General features: G+C 38.8%; 1 protein-coding gene across 9 annotated transcripts in view; it reads left to right on the top strand.

The window, feature by feature from the left end:
- LOC132689186 (uncharacterized) overlaps window positions 1-21,007 on the top strand; it is a 42,019-nt gene that overhangs the window by 11,209 nt on the left and 9,803 nt on the right. For 2 of the 9 annotated variants that reach the window (XM_078439795.2, XM_078439793.2), the window contains exons 2-6: window positions 7,665-7,741; window positions 8,050-8,301; window positions 11,988-12,115; window positions 15,405-15,452; window positions 19,589-19,679. In XM_078439795.2, the coding sequence (XP_078295921.1) occupies window positions 12,008-12,115; window positions 15,405-15,452; window positions 19,589-19,679 (247 nt within the window). In that variant the 5' untranslated portion in view covers window positions 7,665-7,741; window positions 8,050-8,301; window positions 11,988-12,007. Of the gene's footprint in view, window positions 1-7,664; window positions 7,742-8,049; window positions 8,302-11,987; window positions 12,116-14,698; window positions 14,882-14,909; window positions 14,996-15,404; window positions 15,453-19,588; window positions 19,680-21,007 lie in introns of those variants that run through there. The other 7 variants (XM_078439797.2, XM_078439796.2, XM_078439794.2 and 4 more) reach the window with 6 other exon arrangements.

The following is a 21,007-nucleotide window of genomic DNA, read 5'->3' as shown; positions in this document are numbered from 1 at the left end:
TTCAGTCAGTTAAGCATGCAACTCTTGATTTCAGCTCAGGTCATGATCTCATGGTCTGTGAGACTGAGCCCCACGTTGGGCTCTGCACTGAGGGTGCAGAGCCTGCTTGGGATTCTCTCGCCCTCCCTTTCTCTTGGCCCCTTCCCAGCTTTCTCTCTCTATCAAAATTAACAAATAAACTCTTAAAAAAAGAAGATCGTATGCTTCTTATCCTTTCTTTTATTAATGTGGTGTATCACATTGATTGATTTGTGAATATTGAACCAGCCCTGCAGCCCAGAAATATATCCCACTTGATCATAGTAAATAATTCTTTTAGTATACTGTAGTTTCAATTTGCTAGTAACTTGTTAAGAATTTTTGCATCACTTTTCATCAAGAATATTGGCCTGTAGTTCTCCATTTTAGTGTGGTCTTTGTCTGGTTTTTGAATCAAGGTAATGCCAGCCTCATAGGAGTTTGGAAGTTTTCCTTCTGTTTCAATTTTTTTGGAACAATTTGAGAAGAATAGATATTAACTCTTCTTAAATATATGGTAGAAGTTCCCTGGGAAGCCATCTGGCCCTGCCTGGACTTATGTTTGTTGGCAGATTTTTGATTACAGATTCAGTTTCTTTGCTGGTTATGGGTCTGTTCACATTTTCTATTTCTTCCTGTTTTAGTTTTGGTAGTTTGTGAGTTTCTAGGAATTTGTCCATTTCTTCCAGATTGCCCAGTTGTTGGCGTATAATTTTTTTTTTAATTTTTTTTTCAACGTTTTTTATTTATTTTTGGGACAGAGAGAGACAGAGCATGAACGGGGGAGGGGCAGAGAGAGAGGGAGACACAGAATCGGAAACAGGCTTCAGGCTCCGAGCCATCAGCCCAGAGCCTGACGCGGGGCTCGAACTCACGGACCGCGAGATCGTGACCTGGCTGAAGTCGGATGCTTAACCGACTGCGCCACCCAGGCGCCCCTATAATTTTTCTTACTAATCTCTTCTAGTAGTTTGTGGTGTTGGTTGTGATTTCTCCTCTTTCATTTGTGACTTTATCTATTTGGGTCCTTTCTCTTTTCTTTTTGATAAGTCTGGCTAGGGGTTTATCAATATTGTTAATTCTTTCAAAGAACCAGCTCTTGGTTTCATTTTGTTCTACTGTTTCTGGGGATTTTTGTTTATTTGTTGTGGTGGTTTTTTTTTTTTTTTTGCTTCTATATCATTTATTTATGCTCTATTGTATATTATTTACCTTATTCTGCTGACTTTAGGCTTTATTTGCTGTTCCTTTTCTAGCTCCTATAGGTGTAAGTTTAGGTTGTGTGTTTGGAGACTTTCCTTGTTCCTTCCCTCTTAGGACTACCTTTGCTGCAGCCCAAATGTTTTGGATTGTTGTGTTTTCATTTTCATTTGCTTCCATGTATTTTTAAATTTCTTCTCTAATTTCCTGGTTAACCCATTCATTCTTTTGTAGGATGTTCTTTAACCTCTATGTATTTGTGGTCTTTCCAAATTTTTTCTTGTGGTTGACTTGCAGTTTCAGTGTCGTGATCTGAAAATATGCATGGTATGTTGTTGATCTTTTTGTACTTGTTGAGGTCTGATTTGTGACCCAGGATGTGATCTATTCTGGAGAATGTTCCATGTGTACTTGAGAAGAATGGTATTCTGCTGCTTTAGAAGAAATGTTCTGAATATATCTGTGAAGTCCATCCAGTACAGTGTGTCATGCCAAGCCATTGTTTCCTTGTTAATTTTTTGCTTAAGGTGATCTATTCATTGCTGTGAGTGGTATTAAAAATCTCCCATTATTATTTTCAGTGAGTTTTTTTATGTTTATTGTTAATTTATTTATATATTTGGGTGCTATCAAGTTGGGGGCATATATATTTATAGTTGTTATATCTTCTTGATGCATGGGTCCCTTAATTATGATATAATGCCCTTCTTCATCTCTTGTTACAGTCTTCGTTTTAAAATCTGGTTTTTGTGATAGAAGTATGGCTACTCTGACTTCCTTTTGATCTCCATTATCATGATAGATGGTACTTCAACCCCTCACTTCCAGTCTGCAGGTGTCTTCAGACATAAAATGAGTTTCTTGTAGGCAGCATATAGAAGATGGGTCTTGTTTTTTTAGCCATTCTAATACCCTGTGTCTTTTGATTGGAACATTTACTTCATTTACATTCAGAGTGATTACTGAAAGACATGCGTTTAGTGCCATTGTGTTACCTGTAAAGTTGGTGTTTCTGGTGGTGTTCTCTATTCCTGTCTAGTCTTTGCTGCTTATGTTCTTTTCTTCCCCACTCAGCCCCCTTTAATATTTTTTGCAGGGCTGGTTTAGTGGTCATGAACTCCTTTAGTTTTTGTTTATCTGGGAGACTTTTTATCTTGCCTTCCATTCTGAATGACAGCCTTGCTTGATAAAGTATTTTTGGCTGCATATTTTTCCCATTCAATATGTTGAATATATCCTGCCACTCCCTTCCGGCTCTCTAAGCTTCTGTGGACAAATCTGCTGTGAATCTTACCTGTCTTCCTTGTACATTAGGGATTTTTTTTCCCTTGCCGCTTTCATGATTCTTTCCTTTTCTTTGTGTTTTGTGAATTTGACTACGATGTGTTTTGGTGATGGCCAGCTTTTGTTGAATTTAATGCAGGTTCTCTGTGCTTCTTGAATTATGATTTCTGTGTCCTTTCTCATATTAGTGAAATTTTCAGCTATAAGTTGCTCACATAAACCTTCTGCCCCTTTTCTGTCTTTTCATCTTCTGGGATTCCTAGGAAACGAATGTTATCCCATTTTAATAAATCACTGAGTTCCCTAAGTCAACCTTCATGATCCAATACCTTTGTTTTCCTATTCTTTTCAGCTTCATTATTTCCCATAACTTTATCTTCTGTATCACTGGGTTAGTCCTCTGCTTTGTCCATCCTTGTTGTCATTGCACCAGTTGGCTTTGTGTCTCAGTTAATAGCTCTTTTTTGTTTCAGCCTGAATGGTTTTTAGTTCTTGTATCTCTACAGTAATGGATTCTGTAGTGTCTTCTGTGATTTTCTTAAGCCCAGCTAGTATCCTTATAATTGTTTAAATTCTGGTTCACACATCTTACCTATATCTATATTGAAATCCCTGGCTGCTGCTACTTGTTTTTTGGGGGTGAATTCCTCCAATTTGTCATTTTGTCTAGTTCAGTTTTTTGTGTGTGATTGTTAGGAAAGCCTGTTATATTCCTGCTCCTGAGAATAATGGCTATATTAAGAAGAAGTCCAAAAACAAAAACAGAAAAGAAGTCCTATACTGACTTGGGTCTGCTGCTTCAGGAGGTGTTTGGAGTGTGCATTCTACTGTTGTGTTTTCACTGCTCCTTCCCACAGGTCTGTCCTTTGCAGAGTTTTTCCTTGCCTTCAGAAGCAGGTGGGTGTATTTGGACCTTGTCCACTATGTTGCAAGTTTTAATTAAGTGTGTTTTTGTCTGCTTGATAAAGGAAGATAGATCATTTAAAAAAAAAAAGAAGAAGAGGAAAAGGAAGCAGCAGCAGCAGCAGCAGAAGCTGCTAGAGGGATCCTATTTCCCCTAGAGCTGAAATTTTGCAGCACTCTGATCAATAGATTTAGTGCATGGGAGGGGTTTGTGCTGGTCCTCTGGTGGAGGGGTCTGCTGCACTGATTCTCAGACAGACTTGCCCTAGTGGAGATGCACCTGCAAGGTGCAAGACTGTGGGACTTTGTGTAAGCGGCCCTGGCCTCCAGTTTTGGCATTGTTTTGCTCACTGAAGTTGGTCAGGACTGATGGAGAAAGAGGGTGGAAATGTCATCTATAAAACAACTATAAATGTCTATAAAACAACTATAAGACACCCCACTGTCTTATCTCCAGAGCAGGGAGCTTGTGCCTGCCACTCTTCAGGAAGCCCTCACAGGAGAGGAAACATTCACCCTTTTGTGTCCCTGGCTTCTGTCAGATCCCTGCCTTCACTATGTCTGTGCCTGAGCTGTCTGCTTACCATGCAGCCCAGTACTCCTGTGTTTTGTCTCAGTGGGTTTCCAAACTCCAAATTTCAGGCATCTGTGTTGCACATACCCACACTGCTCCTCTGGGGGAGGGTCTCACTGTGCTGTGGCCAGTGCTAGTTTGTCCCAGAAAATGTACATGCGACTGTGCAGCAGTTCAGTTTATGGTAAAGCACAGCAAAAAACCAGCACCAAGGTGCTGCCCTCAGCCGTGTCTTCATTCCTATGCTAGTGAACAGAGCAGTACTTTGGTGCCACAGCTTCTTTTGTCCCTGGAGAAGCCATGACAAACTCCCAAATGTACTCCAAGAAGGGGTACTGTTTCTCCCCATGAAACCCAGGGGATCCTTAGACCATGCTGCCTGCTCCTGGGTCTCTGCCCTTCTTCCCTACCAGAATGCCACTAAGCTGACCAGACACAACCCTGGCAATGCCACAGACTTCTAAAACTTCAGATTTTGTGCTCCACTGCCTATAAAAATTTGCAGTCATTGGTTTTGGGTATGAGTTTTCTTGTGCAATTCCCTGCATGTGCTTTCATGCACTCTCTCCCTCTTTCTCTTCCCTGTGTGTGTGTGTGTGTGTCACTCCTCTCTCCATGATCAGGTCTCCTTCTCCTCTGCAGCACCGACAGTTCTTTTCTCCCCCAAATCCAGTCTCTGCAGCTTCTACCTTCCAAAAGGTGGCCATTGTTCCATCTGTAGATGTGCAGTTTGTGCTCTCAGTCCTCAGATCAATTTCTTGAATGTTCAGAATGATTTGATATTTATCTAACTGTGTTTGAGGGACCAGGCAAGCTTAGGGTCCCCTTACTCTTCTACCATCTTACTTAACTCATCTCAATTTTTACTTTTTTTGTGACTTTTCATTTTGTTGATGTGTTTTCCTAATTTTATTTAGTTGTACTAAATAAAAGCATTGTACTCCGTGCTGCTTGTAGTTTGCTAAAGTCCTTTAAGAGCATTATCCTGAATTCTTTGTCAGACACTTTGTAGACCTCCATTTTTTAAGGGTTAGTCATTGGAGTTTTATATTCCTTTGGTGGTGGTCACTTTTCTTAGATTATTCATAATCCTTGTGGCCTTGTGTCTGGCACTTCAGGAAGTAGGTACATCTTCCAGTCTTTGTAGACTGGGTTTGTCAGGAAAAGCCCTTCACCAGTTAGCCAGTCCAGAGTTTCTGGGTGGGCAGTCTGGTGCTGTCCACAAATGGGCTACTGCCGGTGGGCTGATCCGGTATCTGGAGCAGCAGGTGTGAAGGCCTGGTATTTGGGTGCATGGGGGCCAGTCTAGTGCCTAGGTCTATAGGGATAGGTGTGGTACTTGAGTGGTGGTAATGGACCTTGGGACCTGGGTCTGTGTGGGTACTACTAGAGCCAGGTCTACAGGAGCCATCCAGCACCCTGGAGCACCGTGGTGGGCCCAGCAACAGGTCCATGGGTACTGGTCTGATACTGGGACAGGTCAGGAGCCTGGTTTCACAGGAGTGAGCCTAGAAACTGAAGCCATAGGTACTGGCCTGACCCTAGGGTTTTCTGGGAACCTGGACTATAGGAGGCTGCCTATAACCTCGGTATGCAACATGGAGGTTGCGTCTGTGGGGGCTGATATGGTCCTGAGGTGGGATGGGAACGTGGGTCCCCACGGCTGGTCTGGTGGTGAGGTAAGCCAGAAACCTGAATGTGTGGGAGCCAGGATGCAATTTAAGTCCATGGAGACCAATCTGGTACTGGGGTTAGCTGGCAGCCTGAGTTCACAGGTGCCTATCTGGAACCTGGGTTTATGGGGACTAGTTGGGAGGCTAGAGCCACAGGAACCACCACAGTCATGGAACTGGTGAGCATTGGAGTGAGCCAGGAGCCTGGCTTTTGAGACCCTGTCAGGAGCTTGGTGCCATGGAGTGGCTAGCATCAGAATGGACTGGGAATCTGCTGGATGGGAGCTGGGTGGTGCCAGAGTGGATTGGGAGGGTAGGTTTATGGGAGCCATCCCACTGGGAGCCTGGGACTGTGGGAGGCACCTGGAGCAATCTGGTTCTTAAGATGGCGATTATATCTTCAGCATACAGGAAATCTAATGATAAGTGTATAATTCTACATACACATGCAGAGGTAAATAAATTGTGCATAATGTATAATTTCAGGTATAGTGTTACATATGTATTCCATACAAGGACTTTATGTGCACCTTATTTTAATAATTGTTCAATTTATAAAATTCATATTCTAGCATTATACATCTCTCCAGAAGAAAAAAAAACCAAGAGGGAAAACGCTGTATATTGTAGTGATTTATGAGACTTTTTCCACCAGAAAGCCAAAAAAATTCAGCCATTCTCTGAACATACCTTGTAGTTTTATGCCATCCTACCTTTCTTCTTATTACTTTCCCTCCTCTGTCTGTTGAAATCTAATTTATCCTTTTGGTTCCTGACTGAGTGTTGCCAGTTCTAATAAGCCTACCAAGAGCTGACACAATGAATTAGCTTTTCTTTCTATATTTTTGAGCTATCTTTACATTTCCCACATTCTGTTGTGTATTTTCAGTATTGTTTTAGGAAGCAGGTGTGACTCTCAGTTCCTAAATATGAATGAAAGTGGGTTAAAAACATTATTTCCAAGTTTGCTTAATGTTGCTACATGTAATACATAGAGAAGACTATTATATAAGAAATTTAAACTATAATGAAGAAATACTTATTTTTTATAGTATTAAATAATAACATTTACAGGAATTTAGAGCCACTTGTAAACCTCTCTCCAAACCTAGTCTGTAGGTATTCTGATAATTTGGATTAATCCTTTCCTTGTTTCAGTATAATTCCTGTGAATACATTCTTAATCACTATGTGGTGAAGTTTTGCCTTTTGAACTTGAGCTAAATGGGAAGTTAATGAATATATTCTTCTTCGACTTGCTTTTCTCTTTTCTTTCTTTTTCTTTTTTCTTTTCTTTTTTTTTTTTAAGGTGGTGGGGGGAAGGGGTAGGGAAAGAGGAACAGAGAATCTTAAGCAGGCTCCATTCCTAGTGAAGAGCCCGACATGTGGCTCGATCTCACGATCCTGATATCATGACCTGAGCCAAAATCTAGAGTCATACACTTAATCAACTGAGCCACCTGGGCACCCCAAATTTGCTTTTCATTGGTAAATACTATGTTGGGATGTTTAGACTGCATAATTGCAGTTAATACCTATCATTGATTTGCAATATTCTGTTGTACACATACATTGCAGTTTCCATTCCACTGTTGATTTTTGGGTGGTGTTTAGGTTTTCTGTATTACAAATAGTTATATTAAGTGTACTCATGGATATTTTCCTTGTTGCGTGTATGTATGTATTTTATTTGGATATATATCATGAAACCATTCTCACCATCATTCTATGAAAGAATTAGGATTTGGCCCTAATATCCACAGGCATATAACCATTTGGAGAAATGGAGCCACATCTTAATTACACTCTAAATATGTTCATTAGATGGTAAATAAACTAACAGAAAAATAGACACGGTATGACTTTCTTTAATTCAAATATGTAATCATAATTGCTATCAGTATTTGAGACTGATTGAAAGGAAAATTAGGAGAAAGAAGTAATTCTATTATCTGCTTGATATCCACATTTTTAGGTAACTTAACATTATGAAATCTTTCCTCTATCCCCAGAGTTGAATTGTAGAAGAGTGGACTTGTTGACATTCAACCAATTTGCAGTGCTCCTCTGGAAAAATTTCACTTTAAAGGTGGGTGAAGGCATCCATATAAAATGTTCATAAATTCCCGTTTGTTGCAGTTGAGGGGTATGTGTGTACATGCTTTTGAAAAAACCAATTGCAAAGCTCTTCTAAATGTATAAAACTGGTTAATCAATAGTTTAGTATGACCTATTAGAAAGTTGGGAGGGGAGAAGACGGGGTAGCACAAGATAGTCTAGGAAGCACTTGGCTGTTTCAGAGTGAAATTGGCAGAAGTTCAGTATCATAGAGCTATCCATTTGCATTAAATGTGTATTCTCAGATTAATTAATACCATCTTTTTGTTCCTCTTCTAGAGGAGGCATTTCTTTAATTTAATATTGGAAGTCTTATCAGTACTGGTGTTCCCAACGAGATTTTGGTATTCCGTACAATTATTAATATAAAGGCTGTTGGACCTTACAATTTTACTTCTCAGCCCATCAATACTCTGCCTCCTTTCTTCATAAATCCTGAAGACTGGGAATTGATTTATGTGCCTTCTAATATTAATTTGGTAAACAACATTGCTGAGAATGTGAAGAGGAATCTGAACATCAGTGTAAAAGGTTAGAAATTAAAATTTTCTGTAAAACTTATTGAATTGCTTTTCAGTGGAGATAAAGTGGTGTTTTAAAAAAGAATAAAATCAGAGGAATCACTCTTGCTATTTTTCTTTTATTTTGTGGGGGGAAGTGTAAAAGGAGAGGTGGGGGGAGGGAATATGAAGCAGGCTCCACACCCAACACAGAACCCAACGTGGGGCTCAATCTCATAACCATGAGATCATGGCCTAAGCTGAAATCCAGATTCAGATGCTCAACCAACTGAGCCATCCAGGTGCCCCACATTTCTTGATTTTAAAACTTGCAGTATAACTGTAGCTGTAAAGACAATGTGGTATTGGTGGAAGGATAGACACATAAATCAATAAAACAATACAGGCCTACCACAGGGAGATATTGTGTCTCAGTTTCAAACCACTGAAGTAAAGCAGATATCACAGTAAAGCTAGTTAGATGAATGTTTTGGTTTCCTAGGACATAAAAAAAGTTATGTTTACACTCTACTGTAGCCTGTTAAGTGTGCAGTAGCATTATGTCTAAGAAAGCATTGCATATCTTAATTAAAAAATACTTGTTACCAGAGTGCCTAGGTAGCTCATTCAGTTAAGCATCTGACTTCGGCTCAGGTCATGATCTCACAATTCATGAATTCGACCCTTGCATCAGGCTCTGTGCTGACAGCTCAGAGCCTGGAGCCTGCTTCAGTTTTTGTATCTCCCTCTCTGTCCCTTCCTCACTCACGCTCTTGGTCTCTCTCTCGCGCTCTCTGTCTCTCTCTCAAAAATTAATAAATGCTTAAAAAAATACTTGTTAGTGCTAAAAAATGCTGACCATCTTCTGAGCTTTCAGCGAATCATAATCACTGATCACATATCACCATACAAATAAAATAATGATGAAAAAGTTTGAAATATTGCAAGAAATACCAAAATGTGACATATAGACATGAAATGAGCAAATACTGTTGGAAAAATGGTGCCAGTAGACTTGCTTGACTCAGGGTTGCCACAAAGCTTCAATTTGTAAGAAACACAGTATCTGTAAAGTGCAATAAAACAAGTTTTACCTGTGGAGAACCCAAAGATCTGCCAAAATATTTTTTTACAATAGTGGGAGGATAATCTTTTCAACACATGGTGCTGAACAATTGGACATCAGTAGCTAAAACAGTGAAACCTCACTCTTAAACAGAAAATACATCAAAATGGATTACAGATCTAAAAGTAAAATGATAAAACACTTAGGAGAGAGCATAGGAGAAAACCTTTGTAACTTCATAAAGAATTAGTTGAAGAATTCGTAGGTATGATACCATTTCTGAAAAAATGAAAAATTGGACTTCTAATATATAATATTAGTGGTTGCTCTTGGGATTAAAATTATGCATACATCATTTTTCAGTCAATTTAGAATATTTTACTACTTTATTGTAATGGCAAATGTTTACCAGTGTATAGGTCCCTTTATATTTCTCTCTTCAGTTTGTAGTTTTCATACCTATGTAAGTTGAAAACTATACCAGGAAGTGTTATAATTTACACACATATTTTAAAAAACTTAAGAGAAAACTATGTAACCAGATATTTACCATAGTTCTTGCTTGTAACTTTATTCTTGAAATTCCAACTTTCCTTCTTCTATCATTTAACTTCTTTCAGAAGAAATTTCTTTAACAATTTTTTAGAGCATGTCTACTAGCATTGAATTCTCTGTTTTCCTTCATCTGAGAATGTCTTTAATTCATCTTCATTCCTGAAGATTATTTTCATTTGGTATAAAATTTTGGATTGACAGTCTTTTCAACATTTAAAAAGTATTTGCCACTTTTTTCTGACTTCCTTGGTTTTTGAAAAGAATCTGCATTTGAATCCTTGTTCTTTTTTATAGGTACTGTATCATTTCTGTCTGGCTGCTTTCAAGATATTTTCTGTCTTTATTTGTCAAAACTATTATTACTATATGTCCGAGTGTAGATTTCTTTTGGTTTATTCTGTTAGGGGTTCACTGAGCCTTGTGAATCTGTAAGTTTCTATCTTTCATGAAATTTGAAGAGTTTTCAATAATTATTTCTCAAAGATGTGTTGTCCCATAGGTCATTAAGGATCTATTCAAGTTTTTTCCCATTTTTTCCATCTCTCATTCAGATTAGATAATTTCTACTGATCTGTCTTCATGACTCCTTCCTCTGTTATCTCTCTACAGCTTTTGAGCCATCATAGGAGTTGTATTTTTAAGTGCAATTTGAAGTGATCTCCATCTCCTGATTTATCTTGTTTTGAGACAGGTTTTTTGGGGATCCTGGCTGGCTCAGTTGGTAGAGCCTATGACTCTTGATCTCAGGATTGGTAGAGCATGTGACTCGTGATTTCAGGATTGTAAATTCAAGCCCCAGATTGGGCATGGAGCCTACTTTAAAAAGAAAACAGAAAGGGGCGCCTGGGTGGCGCAGTCGGTTAAGCGTCCGACTTCAGCCAGGTCACGATCTCGCGGTCCGTGAGTTCGAGCCCCGCGTCGGGCTCTGGGCTGATGGCTCGGAGCCTGAAGCCTGTTTCTGATTCTGTGTCTCCCTCTCTCTCTGCCCCTCCCCCGTTCATGCTCTGTCTCTCTCTGTCCCAAAAATAAATTAAAAAAAAAAAAAAAAAAAAAAAAAAAAAAGAAAACAGAAAAAAGAAAACTGTGACACAGCTTTTTGAAATATAAGGCATATACCATACATTTACCCATTTAAAACATACAATTCAGTGTCTTTTAGTGGATTCACAGAGTTGTGCATCCATTACCACAATCAATATTAGAGCATTTTAATCACCAAAAGTAACTCCTGTAACCTTTAGCCATAACTCTACAATTTCCTATCCCACCAGGATTAGGAAAACACTAATCTACTTTCTGTCTCTATCGATTTGCCTATTATAAACCTTTTATATAAATGGTTTATAAAGAAATCTTATATGCATAAATTTTATATAAATGGAAATTGTGGGCTATTGTGCCTGGCTTTTTTCATTTAGCATAGTGTTTTCAAGGTTCATCTATGTTGTGGTTTGTATCAATACTTCATTCCTTTCCATTGTCAGGTTATAGCCCATTGTATGGATATGCTGCATTCACTTGGTATATCCTTCATCAGTTGATGGACATTTGGGTTGTTTCTGCCTCTTGGCTGTTATGCTGTGAACATTCATCTCTAAGTTTTATGTAGACATATGTTTTCATTTCTTTTGGCTATATACCTAAGAGTGGAATGAATATGTCATGTGGTAACTATGTTTAACTTTTTGGGGGCTACCAAACTGTTATCTAAAGTTACTATGCCATTTCCTATTCTGATCAGCAGTGTATGAAGGTTCCAGTTTTTCCATAATCTCACCAGCACTTGTTACCTTATGTCTTTTTTGTTGTAACTACCTCAGTGGTTGTGAAGTGGTATCTCACTGTGATTTTGATTTGCATTTCCCTTATGATTAATGATTTATATTTATATATATTTTATAATGATTATTTAAAATTGGAGTAAGGTTTATAAAATACCTAAAATTATTTTGAACCTCCAGTATCTATTAAGTAGTTGTGATACCAGTATTTGAAAAACAGTGTTTTTAAATTTAAAATATTGGGATAAGCTTTTATCCCCTCAGGAAGAATTATCAGATATTTCCATTATCCTGAACAATTCATCCTCTTTACAGTTCGAGGGTTTGCTTCAGAAATGGAGTTTGAGAAGTATGTTAAGTATGACTCTGGATCTCATAAAATACTGGCTGCCATCATTTTCGACTGTAACTTCAAAAGCAGCAGTGATCCTCTGCCACTTCAGGTGAGATTGTTTTATTTTGAGTTTTCTGAATACATAGTTTTCTAGCAGTTGCACTTCCAGTTTCTAGGATTATAATGATTTGATATTACTAACCCTATTTTATAAATGAAGAAACCAATTTTCCCAAGATCAAGCTACCAGTATACAATAGAGCATTATAAATCCAGATCTTAGTAATTTCTATGCTCTTAATTAACTCTTGCACTATGATAAGGAAAAAACTACACACAGAAGGCCTCAGATTCATGGGAAATTTTGACTTCTCAGGCATCCGTTCTAGTTCTGCAAAGAGTGGTGAGCAGATACATTTTCACTAACAAGGAACCACGCATGGGAAAAAAAACCTCTTTCTTTGATTGAAACAGAGTTTTACGGGGCACTGGGTGGCTCAGTTGGTTGGGCGTCCAACTTCAGCTCAGGTCATGATCTCACGGCTCGTGAGTTTGAGCCCCACACCAGGCTCTGTGCTGACAGCCCAGAGCCTGGAGCCTGCGTTGGACTCTATGTCTCCCTCGCTGTCTGCCCTTCCCTCGCTTGTACTCTGTCTCTCAAAAATAAATAAACATTTAAAAAAACATTAAAAAAAAAAAAAAAAGAAACAGATTTTAAGTTCTCTCATAAATCAGTAGAAAAAACTCTAAGGTTCAGCCATATTGATTCAGAACTAGGACAACCACAGGCGCTGAGAAAGGATCTGATTATAGTATAGCCCATGGGAAGGAGAACGAAAAACAGTGCTTTCAACTTGGTGTCTACCTAGCAGATCTTATTAGACATTCTATGCTGGAGGTGATGGAAGTAAATGGTCTATAATACCTAGACATGGAGCCAAATTCTATGTTTAGAATGCATTTGTGTGTTAGTAGAAGGCAAAAGTAATAAATGCACTGATAGGATAATCAGGATGTTGCATCCTTCCATGACTCCATGCTTCTGTACCAGCTTCCTTCCATTTACTAAGTCAAAATTATCCATATGCTGATAATGGATTTAGGCTCAATAATACGCATTGGCTCAACATGTGTTAAGTGCCATTTCAAATTATATTCTCATTACTAAATGACTGTGCTTGTGTCCTCAAATATTTGTACTAGATTCCAGGCACCAAAGTTCCCCCAGTTATTTCCTTAGACGTTTGGTCTGTTTTTCCCCAGCTTTGCTGAGGAATAATTGACGTATAATGTTGTGTAAGTTTAAGATGTACAATGTGACTGTTGAAACACACATATATATATTAGAAAATGATTACCACAGTAAGGTTAGTTAACATATTTGTCACCTCACAAAATAACCATTTTGTGTATGTGATGAGAATATTTAAGATGAACAGGTTCCAGAGATTTAATGTACAACATGCTCCTTGGTCTGGTTTTAATGGTTTTCTAAATGTACTTTTTGATCTCTGTTGCTGACTTCTTGTATAGCATAAACCTTCTAGTATCTACTAGCTTTTTCCCAGCTTAGCAGACTTTCTTGACAGGATCTTTTATTTATCCACAAGTGCCACAATGATTCATCTGTACCTCAGATATGATCATGTCACTGTTCTAATTAAAAGACTTTGGCAACTTCCCATTGCCTTAGGCTCATGTCCAGAGTGCTTTACCCAAGATATATGGCTATCTGTCCTGGTACCTAGATATCACTCCAATCCCATTTCTCCCACTCCTTTGTATACTGTATAGTATGCACTACGTACCTGCTGGAAGTTCCATAGATGAACCATATTACTTTTTTGCTTCTGGGTTTTTGGTCATATGATTTCCTCTACCATAGGAGTGCTACTGTGAACTCCCATCCAAACTCTCATTCAGCTTGCACATCCATCCCTTCCTTTTCTGTCCTTTCATTGTAATTTGTGCCTGTTTCTGTTAGTCACAATCTGCATGGGGGCACAGACCCTACTGCAGCTATTTCAACAGAGGGATTTTAATATAAGGAAATATTTACACATTTACATTCTAAATTTTAGTCACTCTTGACCAACACTTCAAATGGTCTACCTTGCTTCGCTGTTAAGTTGAGCCATACCCTTCTTGAGCCCTTTAGTTGTCAGGCCATGGTTGTTGCAAAGTGCATATTCACTATTATCAGTGGAAAAATAAGCAAACCAAGAGGTGCCCCAGTGAAACCCCCACATTTCAGAAATACCTCTTTCTGCTTTCATTGTATAACAGCAACCCTAGCCCTGCTCACTCTGATGTAATAACTTGTTTATATGCTGGTACACTAGTGTGAGCGGCTGAGTATTATTGGTGGTAATCATATGAGTCTTAGTGAAAGTTGTAAGTGTTTCTCCTACCCCAGAAAACAAGCCTTTAATGCAGCAGAGCATGGGATTGTGATGATGGAAAGTATGAATTCCACAGGAAGGTCTCTGGGAGTAATGATAAGAAGAGCTGATTCTACATCTAAGCCTTGATTCCTATAGGAATCTAGCTTCCAGGGACACAGAGTCATTTGTATTACATATGTATATCTAGTGGGATAAAAATTTGAATCATTTGTATTAATGGATTTCACTATGAATTTCCTGCTTGGGTTACCACCCATTGTAATGCTATGTTTCTCACCTGTCTTTAGTTTTCACTTTACCACCAGCAATTTCATTCCATGTTTATAAAGAGAGCACTATTCACTTGGCAAAATTGGAAGTTGATGTTGTTACATGTATCTGTGATTTTGGTTTTAACTACATATCTATTAATAACTGCAAACTCACATTATGACCTGCCCACCAGAGAATTTGATTTGAGTCAGTATGGTCGAACAATTGTGCCTTACTCAATTTCAGGGAATTCTGATTTGGCTCTGAATCTCATAAGTCATCTTAAGATTTTTCTAAAATGTTAAGAATCAAGAATTTTGGGAAGTACCATAGGTAAGAGGTAAGACCCATAGGAAAAAAAGTGCTGCTATATGAAGACCTATTTGCATTATTTATAAAGGAGGGACTTAACTAGTTGGTATTTAGCTACCCATTTCTTTCTTTCCCTACTAATTACCAGTATCTTAGAGGCAGCTAAATCAGATGCGAAAAAAAGTATACTTCAAGACAACTGGCCACAAAAGTTAATAATTAATGGAGGCATTTTGGCTATAGGTTGTCTTTCAGATACCTTTAAGAGGATGAGTAAAAAGGCCAAAATACTATATTCCTGTGAAATTTAGCAGTGAATTTTTATTCTGACCAAAATACAGAAATGTTTCTCTAAGCTCTCAAGGTAAAATGTTGATTCCAACATCTGAAGGTTATCCTTCAAGCTACTGAATTCATCTTTAAAAACAGGTGGCTGAAGATTTAGAAGACTGGCTCCTCAGAACTAATTTCTTGAAGGTAGTATAAATAATTATACTTAATTTGTTTAATGCTTACCTTTGGTAAAAACCATAATAAACACTCTATATTATCTTTCTTAATAGTAAAAGCAACCCTTTTATGTAGCTTGTTATCTATTCCTATGTAGCACATTACTCCAAAAGTTAGTAAATGGAAAATTTTAATTTTTTGGTATGATGGAATAAACTCCTTTTCCCACAAAAGCAACAAAAATACTTGGAAAACAACTTTTTAAAATCACCCAATTAAGAGCACTGGAAATTAACCAAAAGCACAGAACAAACTTAAAAAGAGTCTATTAAAAAACAATAACAAAAACAAAACAAACAAACAAAAAAGTACCAAACCTCTATAAAAACAGTAGTAAAGGTCTGTGGCATTTTAACTTAGAACTGTCCCTATCACACTCCCTCCTCAGCTCATGGTAGCTATAAAAGTCTTGAAGTTGAGGGGCGCCTGGGTGGCGCAGTCGGTTAAGCGTCCGACTTCAGCCAGGTCACGATCTCGCGGTCTGTGAGTTCGAGCCCCGCGTCGGGCTCTGGGCTCGGAGCCTGGAGCCTGTTTCCGATTCTGTGTCTCCCTCTCTCTCTGCCCCTCCCCCGTTCATGCTCTGTCTCTCTCTGTCCCAAAAATAAATAAAAAACGTTGAAAAAAAAAAAAAAAAAAAAACAACTCAGTGAGTAGATTATTAAAAAGTCTTGAAGTTGATTAAAAGAACTAATCCATTTAGACCTATGTTAAAAGCCCCATCCCTAGACACTGTCAATACTTTGACTAAAATAGCAGGTCCCTGAAAAACTCCATTCCCAGGGAGTTATTGCTATTGAATTTGAATCAGGACTTCACTTTTTGGAAAAAGCCCTATGGCCAGGGCATTAATAAAAACAATAGCAGTCTGCTGGCAACATCATTACATTTGGCTAAGGCTGTGATTTCAGTTGAGCCAAATAAGAGCCTGGCCAGAAATTAATTTTGAAGGAACACCTAGAGAGCTAGATAACCAAAGTGAACTTTGAAAAGTTCTGACATTCCTGAGGATATTAAAAGCTCAGAATAGTAGTATGACCAGAAATGACCTAGGAGAGAAGACTCCAGTCAGAAACTTCTAGTTGATGTTGAGATCCTGTCAAGCAAGAAATTAAAAGTTGAGGCTGTAAAGCGTCTTAAATTTGAAGGTGTGCCTTCATTCACAGATCCTTTTGACAAAGAATGGAAGACTTACTGACTCTAGGCATGTAAAAAATTCTTTTAGCTGATTACTAAATTATACTGACCCAGGGATGACTTCTAAGAACCAGTTTTAAAAATAAAAGCCAGATTGTTTTTAAGCCTCTCAAAGAAATAAGTGGCTGCACCCGGTAGAGGATACAGAATCTACAGAATTAGTCCACATAAGTCACTAACCAAATGAACAGCAACAAGTTAGGGGGAAAAAAAAAAAGACAGGAACAGCAAACAACGGATGGGGAGGGGAGTTCAGATACCAGTTCAGTTCAGTTACACTATTTATCTTAAATATCTAGTTTCCACAACAACAACAGTAACAGAAAGATAATTATGGGCTGAATTGTGTCCCTTCAAAATTTATAAATTGAAGTCCTACCCCCAGTGCCTCAGAATGTGGCTATAGTTGGATGTAGGTTCTTTAAAGAAGTAATTAAGCTAAACTTACTTAGGTCATTAGGGTGGGCCCTAATCTAATATGACTGGTATCTTTATAAGAAAAGATTAGGAGGTGCCTGGGTGGCTCAGTTAGTTAAGCATCCAACTCTAGATTTCAGCTCACGTAATGATCTAGCCCTGCATCGGGGCTGTGCTTTCAGCACAGAGCCTGCTTGGGATTCTCGCTCTCCCTTTCTCTGTCCCTTCCCTGCTCACGCATTCATGCATGCACATGTATCCATACATTCTGTGTCTCAAAATAAATAAACTTTAAAAAAGAAAAGAAAAGGGGATTAGGACACAGCCATGCATACTCAGAGGAAAGACCATGTGAGAACAGGGAGAAAACAGCCATCTACAAACGAAGGAGAAAAAGCTTTCAGAAGAAACCAACCTTGCTGACACCTTGACTTGGACTTCTAGCCTCTAGAACTGTGGGGAAAAAATTTTGTGTTATTTAAGCCACCCATTCTGTGGTACTTCCTTATGGCAGCCCCAGAAAACTAATACAGGAAGAAACGTATCATATGACCCGTACACAGGGAGAAAAAAAGCCAGATATTAAACTTAGTAGACAAAGACTTAATTTTTTTTTCTACTAAAAGAAATGTATTTTATTTATTTTTTTTTCATTTTTTTTCCCAATATATGAAATTTATTGTCAAATTGGTTTCCATACAACACCCAGTGCTCATCCCAAAAGGTGCCCTCCTCAATACCCATCCCCCATCCTCCCCTCCCTCCCACCCCCATCAACCCTCAGTTTGTTCTCAGTTTTTAACAGTCTCTTATGCTTTGGCTCTCTCCCACTCTAACCTCTTTTTTTTTTCCCTTCCCTTCCCCCATGGGTTTCTGTTAAGTTTCTCAGGATCCACATAAGAGTGAAACCATATGGTATCTGTCTTTCTCTGTATGGCTTATTTCACTTAGCATCACACTCTCCAGTTCCATCCACATTGCTACAAAAGGCCATATTTCGTTCTTTCTCATTGCCACGTAGTATTCCATTGTGTATATAAACCACAATTTCTTTATCCATTCATCAGTTGATGGACATTTAGGCTCTTTCCATAATTTGGCTATTGTTGAGAGTGCTGCTATAAACATTGGGGTACAAGTGCCCCTATGCATCAGTACTCCTGTATCCCTTGGGTAAATTCCTAGCAGTGCTATTGCTGGGTCATAGGGTAGGTCTATTTTCAATTTTCTGAGGAACCTCCACACTGCTTTCCAGAGTGGCTGCACCAATTTGCATTCCCACCAACAGTGCAAGAGGGTTCCCGTTTCTCCACATCCTCTCCAGCATCTATAGTCTCCTGATTTGTTCATTTTGGCCACTCTGACTGGCGTGAGGTGATATCTGAGTGTGGTTTTGATTTGTATTTCCCTGATAAGGAGCGACATTGAACATCTTTTCATGTGCCTGTTGGCCATCCGGATGTCTTCTTTAGAGAAGTGTCTATTCATGTTTTCTGCCCATTTCTTCACTGGGTTGTTTGTTTTTCGGGTGTGGAGTTTGGTGAGCTCTTTATAGATTTTGGATACTAGCCGTTAGTAGACAAAGACTTTAAATCGGCTATTACAAATAGTTTCAGAGTACTAAAGGAAATATGTTTAAATAATTAAATTATAGTAACTATGTCTCCACAAAGAGAATGTTAATAAAGAAGCAAATCATTTTAAAGTTTATTTATTTTATTTATTTTGAGAGAGAGGGAGAAAGCGAGGGGTAGGGAAGGGGGAGAGAGAATCCCAAGCAGGCTCCACGCTGTCAGTGCAAATGTGGGGATTAATCTCACAAATTGTGAGATCATGACCTGAGCTGAAATCAAGAGTCGGACACTTAACCAACTGAGCCATCCAGGTGCCCCAAGAAACAAATAATTTTTAAAAAATAAATGGAGATTTCAGAGGCGCCTGGGTGGCTCAGTCGGTTGAGCGTCTGACTTTGGCTCAGGTCATGATCTCACGGTTCGTGAGTTCAAGCCCTGAGTCAGGCTCTGTGCTGACAGCTCAGAGCCTAGAGCCTGCTTTGGATTCTATGTCTCCCTTTCTCTCTGCTCATCCCCTGCTCACATTCTGTCTCTCTCTCAAAAATAAAGATTTAAAAAAAAATTTTTTTAGTAAATGAAAATAAATGGAGATTTTGTAGTTGAAAAGCATGACTGAGAGAAAAATAAGTGGAAGGAAGATGGAGTAGGACTCTGTTCCACATTTTCAACTAGACACTGTCCACATCTAAATCAGCAAACCAGAGAGCAATCCAAAGACTGGCAGAACAAACTCCACAACTAAATAGAAGAAGCTGCATCTGAAAGGTTAGGAAAGTCAGAACAGCAGAGGGAAACTGCCTGCAACAGGGAGGGAACTGCAACAGTAGAAAGGTCAGAGAAAGGGGCCCTCACACAGGGAAGACTAATCTAATGTCTAGTCTAAAGGCTAATTTAAATATCTGGCTTTAAAAACCATAGGGGCTGAATTCCATGAGTTTACAAAAACAGTGGTACTTGGAGCCTGGAACTTTAAAAAGTGTGTTGACTAAGCACTGGGTGAGCCAGAATGGTGAGTGATAGCTCAGTCGCAGTCCTTAAAGACAGAAGCTTGCGTGGAAAGGCAACAGGCAACATAAATATGTCAGTTTATCCAATGCTGGGGGCAAATGGGAGACAGTAAATGTTGATTGTGGAGGGTGTTGGAGGACTTCAAAAATGAAGCATCTGACAGGCACTCTTTTTACCCCTACACCCCAGCATAAACACAGAGCCACCTGAGAGAGTCAGGAGCCACATAGACTTTTCCTACCAAACCTACTAGCAGTGCACCATGCCCACAAGTTCTGAGGATTAGCCCACTCTAGGCCTCCTGGCCTAGGCCCTGGGCTCAAGGCAGAATTTTTTAAAGCCATGCATGTGACCAGGTGCCGGGTGCACAGTTTCCACAGCACTTAACACACATCCACCACAACACCCATTCATGTGCCCCCAGCCACTGACATATGCCACATACCCCCAGGTGCCAGCACATTAATGGAACAGAATAAAGAGCCCAGAAATATGAAGCCAACTGATCCTTGATAAAGGAGTAAAAACGATTCAATGGAGCAAATGTAGTCTTTTAAGCAAATGATACTAGAACAACTGGATATCCACATGCAAAAAAAAAAAAAAATGAACCTAGACACATACCTAACACTCTTAACAAAAATTAACTCAAAATATATTACTGGCCTAAATGTGGAATGTAAAACTTTTATAGTTTTATAATAAAACTCCTACAAAAAAAATTGGAGGAAATATAGATTACCTTGAACATGGCCATAACTTTTTAGATACAACACTTAAGTCATGATCCAGGAAAGAAATAATGGGTAAGTTGGACTTCATTAAAATTATTTTTTTCTGCTCTGTGAAAGACACTCACTGTCAAGTGAATAAAAAGACAAGCGACAAACTGTGATAAAATATTTGCAAAAGACATATCTGATAAAGGACTATTATCCAAAATATACAAAGAACTCTTAAAACCCATCAATAAGAAAACAAGCAACCTGATTTTAAAATGGGCCAAAGATGGGACACTTGGGTGGCTCAGTTGGTTAAGCATCTTGGTTTCCACTCAGGTCGTGGTCTTGGGGTTTCATGAGTTCGGACCCGTGTGGGGCTCTGCACTGGTGGTGTGGAGCCTGCTTGGAATTCTCTCTCTCTCCCTCTCTCTGCCCCTCCCCCACTCACACTGTCTTTTTCTCTTTCAAAATAAAAATAACTTTAAAAAATAAAATGGGCCAAAGACACAAAGACACCTCACTAAAAATTATATACAGATGGCAAATAAGCACATGAAAAAATGTTCCACATCATATGTAATCAGGGAAATGCATACTAAAACAACAA

Source organism: Panthera onca, chromosome E3, assembly GCF_046562875.1.
Source record: "Panthera onca isolate mPanOnc1 chromosome E3, mPanOnc1 haplotype 2, whole genome shotgun sequence".
NCBI classification, from domain to species: domain Eukaryota; kingdom Metazoa; phylum Chordata; class Mammalia; order Carnivora; family Felidae; genus Panthera; species Panthera onca.
This window is presented reverse-complemented; position numbering and strand designations above follow the sequence as displayed.